Here is a 15397-nt window from a genome sequence, read left to right on the forward strand (position 1 = left end):
TCCTGGCTGTGCGGGGAGGAGCTGAGTCACCGTTTGCTCCCCAGTGAGGAGTGGGCTGCTGTCCCTGCCTGCTTCCCTTGGCCCCTCCGAGGTGCTGCCTCTTTCCTCCCCTTTTTCCATGGCAGGTGAGTGACAGGGTCACCTCAGGGCACCCCAGGGCAGGGTGAGGCTCCTGGAAGGTGCTTCCCGTGGCCAGCGGCACTTCAGAGGCTGCCCCTGTGCAGGCTGAGTGAGCACCAGCCCCGTGTGCCATCCCCCCTGTGCCCACAGCCCACGCCAGAATTCTTGGCCATGACTTCAAGGGGTTGGACCCAGGGGTTCTGCAGATAAGGATAATTTCTGGCAGTGTTGGAGTGAGACAGGGAGAGCACCTGCAGGTCTCTGTGTCACGGTCACTGTGCTGTCCCCAGCTCCTGAGGCAGCTCAGCAGAGCAGACAATGAGCTGAGCCCTGGCTTGCCCTGTTCAGGTTGCTGCTCCCTGGCAGCAGGGCTGCTCCTGCTCTCCCTGGGCTCAGGGATGCAGCTGACCCCAGGCAGCCTCTCCAGTCCTGCTGACTGCAGGGGTTTTGTTTGGGGAGCCCAGGTTGACACTGAAAAAGAGGAAAACATTTCCTGTCTCGTTAATCCAGTGTTTGAATTAGAGTTGGGCTTGGGGAGGAGTCTGGTGTCTCTTCAGAGATAAGACCTCACGTGCCAGAGTTCACACTGCTCCAAAACAGAAGGACCAAAAGGGACATGTCCCATCCCACCTGCTGTCCCCAGGGTGTCAGAGCCAGCGCTGAGCTGGGACATCTTTGGATGTGACTCCAGCTAGTGGCTGCAGGTCCAGCCCAGGACATTTCCCCAGAGCTTCTGGGGCCACCAGAGACAGTGGCCTGCACTGAACACCCTCCCAATCGGGCAGGGAGATGGATCCAACTCTGTGCCAGCTCCTCGTGCTGCCACTGCCCTGGGAAGGACAGACTGGGGACATGGCAAAGGGACAGGCAGTGGGAGCACATGGCAGCCCCAGAGCACCCAGAGCCAGAGGGATGCTGACCAAGGGAGTCAGCAGGAGCTCTCCTCCCTGCAGCAGGGACTGCTCAGGCACTGGCAGCAGCTCTCTGGTGGCAGCCTTGCTCAGCACACCCGGCCCAGGTGTCTGGGCTGGAGGATGCCTCGCAGTCTCCGAGCATGTCTCCATGGGTGTTTGCTGGCTGCACACCAAGAACCCATGGCTGATCTTCCTACAAAGTCCTGAGTAAAATTAGAACAAAAGTTCACTCCTCTCCCAAGGCAGCAGGAAGTGCAGAGGGTGGGAAAAGGGAGAGTCAGAGCAGATGAGGTCCCGTGCCCACAGGCAGTGTCCCCATCACTGCTGCCACCCCCGAGCTGGGCAGGGGGCTGCCCCTTCCCCAGCACTGGGGCCAGCCCAGAGGGGCTCAGGGCCACGGGCTGGGACTGGTGGGTTCCCTCTGGAGCCCAGTCCTTGGTGGCTGGGCTGGGTAAGTGACGCTGCCCAGCAGAGGGGACTGGCTGGGGTGCCCATCATGTGGCAGTATGGGTGACCTCTCCAAGCAAAGGCTGTCCCCATGCCTTTCGAGGAGGAGAGGAGGAGGCTCCACACAGACAGAGCTGAACTTTGGGCATTCCTGACCCGTGGGAGGCAGGAAGCTGGGAGCATCCCCAGCGTGGCAGTGGCAGGGCAGTCCTGCCCTGAGTGCCCAGAGAGGGCAGCTCAGCAGCCTTGGATTGCAGGAGTTTATTTTTACCCAGCCCTGTTGCCAATGGGGACATGTCACATCTGTGGAGTTGATCAAAAGACATCCCGAGCACTGGTGTCAGCTGCTCCTTGTGATCTCAGCACCAGGATCTTTTCCCTTGTGGCATATCAAAAGGAGCAGGAGAATTTGGCTGCTCTGCTATTTTTAATTGCACGCACACACGCACACACAGACACACGTATAGCTGTGTATGTATGGCTTGGCTAAAAATAAAAACCTTTGCCTGTGTTCCCATGGGAAGAATTGGGGAGAAGGGGGAGACAAAGTTGTCACAAGACTTTTTCTGGAGCAGGCATTAGAGCAGGGACAGGAAGGCAGGGACAAGCCACAGCAGGTAAGGGACACATCTGAAAGGCCAAAGGACATCTGATTCCAGAGCAGTCTGGGCAGAGGGGACAGAACAAGGGGAAAGGCAGCATCTGTGTCCCCCAGAGCTGGCAGTGGGGACTCCTGACCTGCTGCATGTGCTCTGACACCTGGGAACAAAGGTTTTTGCAGGGCAGGTTAGAAAATCTCCATCCCTGGGGGCCCAGTGAGGAGTCTCAGCTCCCAGAGCCACTCAGGGCTCCCTGATACTCTTTGTGGCACCACACCTGTGGTATCTACCTGATACACATCCCTCCAGCAAAAAGGTGAAGGGAGGGTGCTGGGAGAGCATCCCCCAGAGTGGGGGCAGTTCCCAGAGCTCTGTCTGGGGCAGCACCAGCAGCTCCCTGCACCCCCAGCCCCACTGCAGCCCCTGGGCATGGCTGGGGCACGGCACTGGTTCACCATCAGGCCATAAAATCACTCTCCCTGCCCTTGCTGTGCCCTCCAAGGTGCTCTCCCTGTTTTCCACCTCCCCTGGGATTGGGCAGGGTGGGAAGCAGGTGAGAAATGCAAAAAGGGAGTGAGTGCATGCACAGGAGTGTCCTTTGGAGTGTCCTGAATGCGGTGGGGAGCGTGGCAGACAGGCTCCTCAGCCTGGGGGAACACAGCCAGTAATCCCAGATTATCCCAATTTGAAAAACAAAAAATGAGAAGAGAAAGAGAGAAAAGCTGTCTTTTCCATTCCTGCAGCTGGGTTTGAAATCCCTTTTCCTTCCCACTGAGTGATGGAGGAGACCCTTCCAGGGTGCTTCAGGAGGAGGGGCCCCCACGCTCCCCTGCAGCCTCTCTCACATGCTCAGATGTTTGCCTGCTCCAAAATCCATTTGCTCTGTAAATAAACTTGCTTCCCTCACTGCCAGAAGACTCCCTTTGGGCAGACAGTGCTGGGAGGAGTCTCACCAGACCTTTCCCCTGTGTTTTTCCCTGGACACCGAGGCAGAACCAGGCATGGTCCAGATGCCAGGACAGGCAGCGGGTGCTGGTGCCAGCCCTGGCTCCCTCGGGCTCTGGGTGCAGCTCTGGGGTTTTGTGGCTGGAAGCCAGGCCCGAGTGGGGCAGGTGCCAGCTCCTTTCTGTGGTTAAATGGAGATTTTTTAGCTCACATCACCCTGAGTGCTCTCAGACATCCATTCATCTCCACGCTGTCCCCTCACCCTGCAGGGAGCATGGAGCAGGCTCTGGGCTGCCTTGGTGGTGCTTTGAGATCTGCTGCTTCCCCAGGGGGGTGTCCTGAGTGCTCCAGGGCCATGTGGTGGGACAGGGTGAGCAGCAGGGGTGAGGCTGGCCCTGTGTGCTGCTGTCCCAGGTCTCCTGTGCTGATCCCCAGGCCACCACTGGATGTCACTTTGAGGACGCCAAGGGCAGGAATTGCCCCTATGATGACTGTGCTGTGGCTGTGCTGTGCCCTGACCATCTGCTCACTGGGAGGGACAAGGCTCTTCCCAAGCAGCTCCTGCTGTTCCCAGCTGGGACACAGCTGGGACACCAGCGGGGGTGTGGTGGAGCTGTGGGGCTGCTCCAGTGACCAGTGCCAGGCTGTGCAGGCCAGGTGGGTGAAAATGTGCCCGCCACACCCTGCCAGTGCCTGGAGCTGCGTGGGAAGAGAGGCTGGAGCCGGGCTGGGAGCACCTGGGGTGGATCGCTGGGTGACAGGGGGGGATGCTGCTGTCCTCAGTGCCTGCTCCTCTGGGCTCAAGCATTTCTCTCCTCTCCTGTGTGCAGTATGAGGTGTCTGGCGAGGAGCACCTCTACTCTGATTTCCCCGAGATCGATCTGTCCCAGCTGGACGCCGGTGACCTGGACTCAGCCGGCTGCTTCAGCGAGCTGCAGTGGGGCGGGGAGCACTCGGAGACCGACTCCAGCCAGTACAGCACCGACGACTCCGAGCTCTTCCAGGTACCCCATCCCCCCAGGGTGCAGGCAGGGGGAGAGGGAGGCTGGCAGGAGGGAACACACACGACTATTAATATCTCCTCCCCAGCTGATTAGTGCTCCGTTAATTTGTGCACCGGCTCTAAATGGGGCAAGCGGAGTAGGGCTAATGAGGAGGAGGAGGAGGGGGAGGCTGCTGCTGCTGCTGAGGCAGCCCTCCTGTGCTGGATTATTCACTGGAATTGCAGCCGGGGTGCAGCGTGTCCTGTTCCATTCCTGGAATGCCAGGGCGGCAGTGCGGGGGTCTCGGCACTGGAAAGTTCCTTCCCAGGAGCTGGAAGCAGCCCCTTCACCCTGATCCTTCACAGGAAGCAGCCTCTTCCTCTGTTTTCCCAGCTCTGCCAGCCCTTCTGTCCCTGGGGTCCCTGTGGCAGAGGGGCTGGTTCCTGTCCTCGGCTCTGGGCTGGGATGGATCCGTGGCTGTGCCAGCACGGTGCAAAGCTGGGGTAGGGGATGCTCCTGGGCACAGGCGGGACTGCTCCATGTCCCTCTGCTCCTGTCTCATCTCCTGGAGCCGTGGGGACAGGGCAGGGCTGTGGGCACAGCACAGACAGGTTGGAAGCAGGGAGATGCAGAGGGGACTGGGCACAGAGCAGGCTGGGCAGCCCCCTCGCTCCTGCCCAAAGCTCGTGCCGTGCCCTGGATGTGCTTGTCCTTGGAGCTGGGGTCTCTGTGCCCCCCTGAGCAGCACCCAGGCCTTTACCCCCTTGCACAAGGAGGTTGTGACCCACTGGTACCAGCTAATCACCAGCCCTGGGTTACATTTTGGGAGGAGGAAGATTTCTATTTAAACAAGGAGATGGAAAAAAAAGCCTCAATATTTTCTAACATGCCCATAATAACAACCCTCTGGCTTTTATGCTGGGCTGATGCTGTGCTTGAAAATGGTCCAGTCCAGCTGAGGGACCTTCATCACGAGATGCATATTTTCCGTGAACTTCCTGGGGAAAAGATAAACAGAAAAGAAATGCAAAAGCCAGGCCGATGAGGAGCAGTGGAGTATGATGAAATGTATCCCACTGAACTTGTATGCACAGCAATCTCGTGCCAATAACAGGAGGAAAAGAAACTGAGCCAAAAATGGAGCATCCTGCTGCCTTTCCCTGGAGCCTGCTCTAGTAACTGCGAGCAAGGTTAGGGCATGGAACAAAAGATGTTTAATTTTCAAACAAGAGGAGAGAAACACAGGAGGCTGTGTGCAGGGAGCAGTCCTGCCTGTGAGCCTGACTTTACCCCGTGCTAATTTTATCACTGATGGTAGCCTGCTTCTCCTTGGACATGGTTTACATTCAGATTGTGATGGAGGAGGACCAAAAAGGAGCTCCTGGCTCACTCCAGCCATTCCTCAGCTTCTGCATCCTCTTCTGGGCTTCAGCACTGTATTGCCAGACTGGAATGGAACTCGTGGGGCTGGGTGGGACTGGGAGGGTACTGGGGAGGCTGGAGGTGCATCAGCAAAGCCAAAGCCCAGGTGAAAGGAGGGACTCAAGCCAAGCTGGAGCAGTGGGCAGGGAGGAGGCAGGAGCAGCCCCTGGCCCTGCCTGGCCCAGCATGGGATGGGCCTTGCACTACAACTTCCCTGACCCAGTTTTTGGGTGAACAGCATGATCTGGGGAGATTTGGGAGTGACTGGGGCTGTGCTCTGGACAGGATCTCTCACAGAGCACTGGGTGCACCAGTGCGGGAGAGCTGAGAGCCCCTGAGCAGCAGGAGGTGCTTGTGTTTGGGGGCTCTCAGTGAACACAAAACTCACTCACTAGAGTGGTTCTTGTCACAAGCTCTGGCATCAGGCCAGTGGTGCAGAGCTTCCCCCTGTGCCCTCTTGGGAGGCTGTGCCCTCTTGTCTACTGGGCAGCCCTGGCTGAGCTCACAGCTCTTGCGCTTGCAGAGTCAGGAGGATTTGGGCCAGGAGCTTTTTCTGACAGATCCTTCATCTGCTGCTGTTTGCCTCATGGTGGGGTGGAGGGACTGTGGGGAGAGAAGATGCTCTGATTCCTTCTTTTCCTGCTGGGGTACAGGTGGACAGACTGACACTCCTCTCCCAGGTCTCTCAGTGGGGTGACTGGGAAGTGTGGGAGCTGGTGTGGTTCTGTTGGTCCCTGTCCCCTCTCCAGCATCCTGGGGACCCTCTGCCCAAGCTAACCCCCCCTTTCTTCTCTGCCTGCTCCTTTCAGATAATAGACAGCGAGAACGAAGCGCTGCTGGCAGCCCTCACCGAGACTTTGGATGATATACAGGGAGATGACATGGGCCTGGCTGCCTTCCGAACTATGGAAGAGGGGGACACGCTCAACCCTGCCACCACCTCACCTGCCCCCTCCCCCAAACCCACCGCCCCGGTCACGGGGGGGCCGCCCCCGGCCCCCGAGGGTGATGAGCTGTCTCTAGTAAGAACCCACTTCCTACTGTTTAAGGTGGATTTGGATGAGCCCCAGATAAGCCGGCTGCATGGGTATGATAGGAAGCCAAGGTCTGAATTTTTTCATTCTAGGCTTAAAACTCTCTTTAACCGTCAATACCAAAGCATATACTTGTATTGTATACGTATACATGTTCTGCATCATTGCTGTCACCTCCATCACCATCCTCACGGGAACCAGCTGTGTGTATACAAACCTATCTCTGGACGGGGTGGGGGCGGGCGGCAGAGGGCTGGGGGCTGCTTTGGCACACCCACACCTGCTTTTAACCCCACCTGCAGGTGTGGGGCTGCCCGGGGCTCTCCCTGGCTCATCCCAGCCCCGTGCCCATGGGCAGTGGTGGCTTTTCCCCCTGGCTCTGCCCTGGGCTGAGCTCCCTGCTGTCACAAGAGGGGCTTGCCTGAGTGTCAGCCCCTGCCCTCGGCTTTCAGTGGGAGGGTTTGACCCTCCCTGTGCCTTCCACCAAAGCCCCTCAGGGGCTGTGTGGCTTCCAGTCCCTCCAGATTTGGTGGCTGGAGCATCCTTCTTGGTTCCTGCAATACTGGGGCTCCAGCCCCGCTCCCCTTCCTGGTCAGGATGAACTGGGAGCGTTTCCTGCCATGCCCGGGAGGTTCCCTGGGACAGGACACCCAGCCTGCTCCCTCCTGCCGCTCACAGTCCCTCCCAGAGCCCCCAGTCCGGTCCCGGGGTGTCCCCGAAATCCCAGCAAAGGGGAGGAGTGACATCCAGTGGTGACAGCGTGCATTTCCACCGCCCACGCCCCGCGCAGGGGTATATATCACACATGACCTGTATGTGTATATATAGGATGTATACGTTGCAGGGGCGGGGGGGAACGGGAGCTGGGCGCTTCCACCCACAGGAGCCTCTCTCCTAAAGCTGCGGGTGCCCTGGCTGGCATTTCCTGGCAGACCTGACCCGGGCACCCCTTTTCTATCAGTCCCAAACCCCCCAGATCTGTCTCTCCTGCAGTCCCCGGTGCCTACGCAGTCGTCTTGCTGTTGAGCTGTTGTCGGTTGTTAGCGCCGCATGGGCACAATCTCAAATGTTGTTGCTGGGTGTGGGGTCTGGGGGTTTTTTTCCCTCCCCCTGACCAAAATTGGGGTTGAGTAGAAGGATAACGTGCTGACCCTGCCATCAGAAGGGGTGGCACTGCGGGTGAGCTGGGGAAAACCCGCTCCAGCGCCCATGGGTGTGACAGAGAGCTGGGGGACATCCTGACAGATCCCACAGGGATTTGCATCTCCAAAGAGCCTTGAAAGCTCGTTAATGAGTCGAGGCCCTCTCTGGATGTTTTGGCTAAATGAGCCTCACACGGGGACTCAGCGAGCTGTCCAAACCCATCACTCACACCAGTGTAAAGCCTCTGTCACCTCAGGGCAGAGCTGATGGAGTGAGAAGTTGGGATGCCACGGCAGCTCCTGTGTGTCTGACCCGAGTGGGGTTGTCCCTGGGAAGTAAATTCCCTCCTGCACACTACCCCAACCTGCCTGGGGGCCTGTGGGCTGAATGCCGCGGGGACACCCTGACCCCCACAGGGCTGCACACAGCGAGGCACCTGCCCCACAGCCGTGTGGGGTGGGAACTGCTAACCCTAACCCTCCCTGCCTGATATTTTTTTGCCCCATTTTTGGGTGGGATGCTTGGGCATGGATGTGCTCACACATCAGCCAAGGGGCCGTGGCCCCAGGGGTTTTCTCCTGCCCTCGCTGCGATGCCGACTCCTTTTCTTGCCCCTTCTCTTTGCAGCTGAAGAAGCTGCTCCTGTCTCCATCACCTCCGAGCTGCGAGGCCCAGCGGGACGGGAGCGCCCGGCGCCCGGGGACCCCAAAGTCCCGGCCCCCACGACCCTGCACTAAGGTATTTCCTTGAGCCCCTGCAGCACCCACCTCCTGAGAGCTGGGCCAAAGGATGGTGTTGGGGAGTGTGAGCAGGCTGTGGGCTGGGCAAAGCGTTGGGAACAGGCAGGGACTGTCACCCGCAGTGCTTCCATCCCTGTCTGACACAGTCTGGGCTCAGCAAAACTTTAGACTTTGTGCTGTGCTAAGAAGCACCTTAATCTCGCTTGAACGCAGGGGGGTTTGGCCTCTCCCAAGTTCCCTAAGCACCCATTCGTGAAAGCCCCATGTGCTCCATCCCTGGTCACCCCCTTGCTCCCCTCCCTGCTGACTCTCAGCCCAAGCCAAGGCCTTTGGCCAGGAGTCACTGCCTGTGGTAGTGCAGAGCCCACCCCAACGCCTGAGCTGATCTGAAACCTGGCAGAAGGTGCCACCAGAGATTTTCCTGCTTTGCTAATGGTAATTGTGCAGTGCATTAGGCCTGGCCAATTAGATTGTGTGAGAAGAGCAGCAGATCCCTCCTGGGGAGAAGGAGCATCCCTGCCTGCAGGAGGGGCAGCACTTGGGGCACAGGGCTGTCCCAGGGAGGTCGGGGTGCTGGTGAGACACAGCTATGAGGTGTGAGGATGTGGGGTGGCTCTGTCAGCCTCCCCCAGGGTCGTGGCTGTGGGGCTCAGAGCTGACTTTCTCCTCTCTTCTCTCGGAAGGTGGAGGGTCCCCGGGACAGGAGGGCAAGCGTCCCGCAGGCACAGAGCCGCAGCTGCACGGAGCTGCACCGGCACCTCACCTCCAGCACCTCCAGCTCCCAGACCAAAGCCCCCCAGGCACCCGAGGAGTGCCCTGGCAGCGGCCACCACCCGTCCGCGGGCGACTGCTCCCACAACGAGGACGACAGTGACTCCAGCGAGGACTCGCTGAGCTCCGGCGACTCGGCGGCCGCCCTGTCCTCGGCGGAGGATGGCCCGGGCAGCCAGTTCTCCTGCGAGGGGGAGCTGCACTCGGTGCTGGAGCTGATCCGCTACATGCACACCTACTGCCTGCCCCCTCGCAAGCTGCCCGCCCGCGACCCCGCCGAGGGCAGGCCCCAGCCCTGCAGCAGCCCCTTCAAGAGAGCCAAACCGGACTGTGCCCCCGGACAGAGCCGGCCGGGCTGCGCCTGGCAGGCAGCTGGCAGCTGCAAGAAGCCCGGAGCATCCTTCTCCATCCTGAAGGAGCTGCTGGCGCGGGACCTGCTGTGCGATGTGAGCAAGCCATACCGCCTGGGCAAGCCCGTGTACGCCGCCCTGGCACGGCCGCCCGGCTCCTGCTCCCCCGTGCCGCCCGACGGGGAGGATGCCAGCGGGACTTGCACGTCCAGAGCGAGAGCAGCGGCAGCAGAGAGGGGCGAGCCCCGGCAGAGCCCCGAGGCGGAGGCGCCGCGGGAGCTGGGGGCCCTTGAGGACGATGCCGGGAGGCAGGAGGGGAAGGGGTCCCGCAAGCAGGACAGCGCTGTTTACGCCGTGCGCCGCTCCAAGAGACTCAACCCCGAGCTCGGGCACTGGCTCTCCTTCCTTGAGGAGCCCCACCCCGAGCCCTCCGTGCCCCTGGGCTGCAGGGAGGCTGCACCCTGCCCAGGTCTGGAGGGCTTCTCTGCCGAAGAGCCGGCGGCTGAAGTTGAGGTGGGGGGCACAGCCCCGTCGGCAGAACCCCAGCCCCTCTGCCTGGGCTCCCTGGGGGATGGAGAGGTGGCCACTGAGAGCCGGCGCTGTGCCCTTCTGGAGCAAACAGGTGAGGGGCCTGGGCACTGTCACTCTGCTCGCCATCCCCAGCGTGCCTGTGCTGCCCTGCTGTGGCTGAGTGATGCTGGCTGGCTGCTGGGCACTCAGCTGGCAGGAGAGCTGTGAGCAGCCCCCCGTGTTGCTTAGCTGTCGGGTCCCATGCATGGGCAGCTGGGGGTCTGTTCCCTTTTGGGGTGCTTTTTCAATCCATGGGCATCTTCTGCCTCAGTTTACCCATCCTTATAATGAGGTGGAGGAGTTGGTGTGGCCACAACCCAGCAAGGACTAGGTTGCCCCATCCCTCCAGGTTTTTCCTTGTGGGTTCTCCCTGGATTTAGGCTCTGGGGTTCAGCTGCAGTGGTGCCCCAAAACCCCAGCAAGTTGCAAGTGCAGGAGTGGCTCAGCCCTGGCAGCGTGAGCCATCCCTCCTGGGTGGGCAAAGCCCTCAGTGGGCACTGCATGGGTACAGCTCCACTGGTAACCTGCTTCTCTCCTGCCTTTCAGAAACACCCAGGTGTCTCACACTGTCCTTGGCACAAACGTAAGTGCAGGTGGGGCTGAATGAACCATTTTGGGGCTGGAAACTGCTTGGGGTTGTGTGTCTGGGCAGGGCCCCTGCAGCCAGCACAGGGAGCTGTGTTTGCAGAGCACAGGGAGCTGCACTGCTGGGCACAGTGCTGTGGGGAGCCACAGGGTGTGAGGAGCTGGGAGAGTCCCATGCCCAGAGCAGGGCATTTTGTGTGTGCCCTGGAGCTGCTCACCCCACTGCCCTTGTGGGGTTACTCTGTCAGGCTCCAGCTAAAGTGGGAGGGTTCACTTGTGGGAAGTCTTTTCTCAGCTTGTTTTTGGGTTTTGGGGCTGTGGTTCACCTTAAAACTTTCCTGGTTTTCTGCTCTTCTCCAGTGACCCAACCTTTGGGAAGAGAAACTTTGAGCCAATGCTGACCGTGGAGCTGTGTGGGACAGCAGGTAGGATGTGCTTTCATTTCTTAATTTTGCAAAAATGTATTCTAGGACGGGTCTCATTCACCCCAAATTCAGCCTGGAGGCATCAGTTCCAGCCTACCGTGCCAAGGGGACACCTTCATCCCCTTCACACTGCAGACACAGGAGCTTGCTGCGCACTGCCGCATCCGAGCACCAGGAGCAGCTCAGGGGAATGTGTTTGGGGTGGGAGGAGATGTTCAGGGGGGCCCTGCATGAGCCAGGAGGGAAGGGAGAGTCCTCTGGTCCCTGCTGGGATCAAGGCATCCTTCTTGTTCCCCTGAGTGCCATTGGATGAGGCTGTGGGGGCAGCCCAGGACTGGGGTGGGGCAGGGCAGGCCGGAGGGGGCAGAGCTGACCCCTGCCCTTTGTTTGGGGGGTCCAGGTCTCACACCGCCCACCACTCCGCCATATAAACCCGCCGAGGAGGACCTGTACAAGCCAGACATCCCCCAGGAGGCAGGGAAGGAGGAGGGGATGGCCCCCAGCCCCGGGGACGTGGCAGCCTCGCGGAAAGCCCCCAGGAAACACCCGGAGAGGACAGAGCTGTTCGCCCACCTGAGCCGGGCGCGCCCGCTCTCCGAGCAGCAGGGCTTGCTCAAGCGGCCCTTCTCCCGCTCCTTCGGGGACCACGACTACTGCCAGGTGCTGAAACCAGAGCCTGCCCTGCAGAGGAAGGTGCTCAAGTCCTGGGAGCCCCCGAGCCAGGTGGAGACAGAGCACAAGAGGAGGGTCCCGGCCGCCCACTACCAGGGGCTGGAGCTCGGCAAGGACACGGGCACTGAGATGCTCTGGAAGGACGGCGTCAAGCAGCTGAGAGACCAGGAGATCAGAGCCAGCTTAACAAAGCACTTTGGCTTTCTGGACAGTGCCCTCGATGACGAGGACATGGTCTTCTGCAAGACCCCCGAGTATGACACCGTCTTTGAGGACAGCTGCAGTGAGAGCGGCTCCCCCGTGGAGGAAGATGAGGAGGAAGAGGAGGAGGAAGAGGAGGAGCATGGCGACACCCAGCTGTGCCTGAGGAGAAGCGCCCTTTCCAGGAGCAGTTTGCATTACTGCTCTCGGAGCAGGTCCAGCTCGGGCTCCTCGTGCTGCCGGTCGCGGTCACCTGCCAGCAGACGGACCTTCAGGTATGGGGACACGGGGACATTGGCACTGGTTTTGTCCCCTGAATTTTCAGTGTGGTGCAGGGCAGCCCCAGTGCTCTCTGCTCTGCTGGCACAAGTAGTAAAGATGCTAATTAATGAAAGAAAAGCTGTGAAAATAATTGGTGCTGCAAGTAGTAAAGATGCTAATTAATGAAAGAAAAACTATGAAAATAATTGGTGCTGCATCAGCCACTGCTGCAAGCGTCAGCCATGGCCTGAGGAAGCAGTGGCAGAGTGAAGCAGCCAGGGGGTTCCATGGGTGGCAGGACATGGGCAGGACCCAGGCCTGGGAAGGGGCAAGTGCTGGCTGGGGACACCCTGGCATCTATGAGAAAAAGCTTTGCAGTGTCCTTTCTGGACCCCAGTCTCTCCTTGGTTCCTAGTGCCCCTGAGTGCCCCCCCACTCCTGTGGGCATCTCAGCTTCTCACTGATGGTTGAAGCTTCCCCAGCAGCTCCCCCAGCCCCTGGCTGACCTCCTGTCCCTCCTTGCAGGTGTGAGAACGGCGAGCAGTGTCAGGGCGGGAGCGGGCAGCGGGGCCAGCTGAAGAAGAGACGGGAAAAGGCCATCGTAAGTGAGGGGGGACCCCACAGGGACACAGCAAGACCAGCCCTCAGCTCATCCCCTGCTCCAAAAAGCAGCAGTGGAGCCCATTAGCCCTGGCTTGAGCATCCCTTGGTGCAAGGCCAGTGTTAAACAAGGACAGGGGGTGGTGGAGGGAGGAAAACCCAGCGTGCAGCGGAAGCCGCCAGCGATTGGCAACACACGGAGTCCTTGGCACAGGGATGCCCAGAGCCTCCTACGCTGGTGCCTCAGTGTACTTGGCACTGGCAGTTTGTGGGGTGAACTGGGGAATCCCTGATGTCACAGATATGGCCCTGCTGCATCCTCATGCACCAGGAACCTGTGGGCACATGCTGGGAGCCGGGAGAGGAGTGGGCACGTGGGAGAGTAAATTGGTGCTCCCTACTGCTGTGCACACACACATACTCACACATGCTGTTTTGGCACTTCTTCCTGCATTGCAATTAGATTTTGCCCCTGGCAATTCTTGGGACTATATCCCACATTTGCCAGGAGAAGGTGCAAGAATGCAGGTGAATTTTAAAAGAGAAAAGGGGGCTGTGGTTGCTCCAGCCTGGTTATGGCTGTTCTGGGGCTGACACTGTGACCTGGAATGGAGACAGCCAGATCCTGGAGATGTCAGGTTCTGTCCATGGCAGTGTTTCCCAGTGCTGGCTGCAGGGGCTCCTCCACAGCCCATCAGCAGCACAGAGGTGCAGGGCCCAAGCCTGAAAGCTTTTGGTTGCTTTGGCAGGGGGAAGGCCGGGTGGTGTACATCAGAAACCTCTCCAGCAGCATGAGCTCCAGCGAGCTGAAGAAACGCTTCGAGGTGTTTGGTGAAATCGTGGAGTGTCAGGTCCTGACCAGGACTAACAGGTGAGTGGGCAATGAGCTGTGGCCCAGGGCTCCAGCAGCTACAGGCAGTTCCTCTCCTCAAACCCCACAGCACTGCCAGGCAGTGCCACATCAATCTCCTGGGTCAGCCGAGCCCTCGGTCTTGGTGCTTTTGTCAAGGAGATTCAGCTTGTCCAGAGCTCCAAGGGCATCTGTGGGATGGAGGAGTGGAAGAATGATGGGCCAGGGGTGTAGTGGTGCATCGCAAGGTCTGTGGGGCTCATCACATCTTGAATCCTCTCTCTGATTGCTCAGGGGGGAGAAGTACGGCTTCATCACCTACCGGTACTCCGAGCACGCCGCCTTATCGCTGAAGAACGGCCCCTCGCTGAGGAAGAGGAACGAGCCCTCCTTCCAGCTCAGCTCTGGTGGCCTGGGGCGCTTCTTCTGGACCAGATACGCTGACCTGGGTGAGGAAGCAGCAGCTGCTTTGTCTCTTTTATTAGCGCAGAGCAGTTACAGCACACTGCACTGCTGAGCCCTGGTCACGCAGGGTCCCAAACGCCTGCAGAGCCTGCAGGAGAAGCCCACTGCCTGTCCTATGGCTCATGGGACTGCTCGTGGCTCAGACAGGTGGATTGGGGAACTGAGGAGAAGGAAAGAAACTGGTGTGAGGCCTCAGGGTGTGCTGGCTGCAAAATGTAGCATCACAGCCTGGGGTGCTGGGTCTCAGCTGAGCACAGCCCATCCTGTGTCTGCTGGGTTTCTGCACAGTGCTGGAAGCTTTCCAGCAGAAAACTCCCTTCCCAGGCATTAGAGAAGGCAGTCAGCAACATTTCATTAGCCCAAGAGGTGATGTGGGTGGTTTGCTGCTCTGCAGGACAGATTCACCAGGCTGCACATGCACTCTGGAGCCAAAGTGACAGCACTGAAATGTGCTGTGGTCGCATTAATCCTTTCAGTGCTTCAGCAAGGTCTCAGCGACTGTGTCACCAGGGCTGCAGACTGAGCTGAGGGCCAGGAGCCAAAGCCTGTGCTAGTCTGCAAGAGAAATGTGTCCCAGGCTTTGCCCAGCCCTCCTTGCTTCAGGTGTTTCACCAGCACTGCATGTTTATTTCTGTACCCTCTGCAGAGGCTGAAGGGTTCTGGATATTACTTGATGAGTGAAAGACTGAGGTCCAGAAAATAAAGCCCCAAGTCTTGACTTACCTCCAGATGCCCTATCTGATTCAAGTACTCCCTGATTTTTTTATCAGTATTGGCTCTGCTTAGAGCAGCAATCCCTTGACTTTGATTGTGGGCACAAATGTCCATTGTTCATCTGAGTAAATCCCAGAGCCTCCTGTTTTGGGCACAGAGAAATTAGGAACCAGATAGCACCCCGTGAGGAAGATAGTGACTGTGCAGTGCTGTGGGGAAGGGGGCCCAGAGCTGCCCCCCTGCCTAAGAGAAGCCCCCTGAGTGCTCCTCACCTGATTTCTGCAGAGCCACCAGTCACCCTCTTCCTGCACAGCCCAGCTCATCCCTAAAATCCTGCTCATCCTGGTGCAGGATGAGAAGGGAAGCCCCCAGGCAGAGGGGAAATGCAACCACGCCATTCAAAATATACACCCAAAATGTTAAGCTGCTGTGAAATCAGGCAGCCTTAGTTCTGCTAAGTGCTAAATTCCCTGGGCTTTCCAGGGGCACTCTTATGTTCAGCTCCTGGCACAGGGCTGGCAGTGGAGCAGGCTGGCTCTGCCACCAGCACAGCTCCCATAGGATGGCCCTGTGTCAGCCCCTCCAA

General features: G+C 59.1%; 1 protein-coding gene across 1 annotated transcript in view; it reads left to right on the plus strand.

The window, feature by feature from the left end:
- The window catches only part of PPARGC1B (PPARG coactivator 1 beta), a 41230-nt gene that overhangs the window by 24838 nt on the left and 995 nt on the right, over window positions 1-15397 (plus strand). Inside the window, exons 2-11 of the mRNA XM_084215685.1 lie at window positions 3856-4029; window positions 6240-6452; window positions 8235-8345; window positions 9031-10090; window positions 10585-10621; window positions 10984-11048; window positions 11449-12196; window positions 12708-12783; window positions 13532-13653; window positions 13927-14081. Coding sequence (XP_084071811.1) covers window positions 3856-4029; window positions 6240-6452; window positions 8235-8345; window positions 9031-10090; window positions 10585-10621; window positions 10984-11048; window positions 11449-12196; window positions 12708-12783; window positions 13532-13653; window positions 13927-14081 — 2761 coding nt within the window. The remainder of the gene's footprint in view (window positions 1-3855; window positions 4030-6239; window positions 6453-8234; window positions 8346-9030; window positions 10091-10584; window positions 10622-10983; window positions 11049-11448; window positions 12197-12707; window positions 12784-13531; window positions 13654-13926; window positions 14082-15397) is intronic.

This window comes from Fringilla coelebs (assembly GCF_963513975.1).
Source record: "Fringilla coelebs genome assembly, chromosome: 15".
Taxonomy (NCBI): Eukaryota; Metazoa; Chordata; class Aves; order Passeriformes; family Fringillidae; genus Fringilla; species Fringilla coelebs.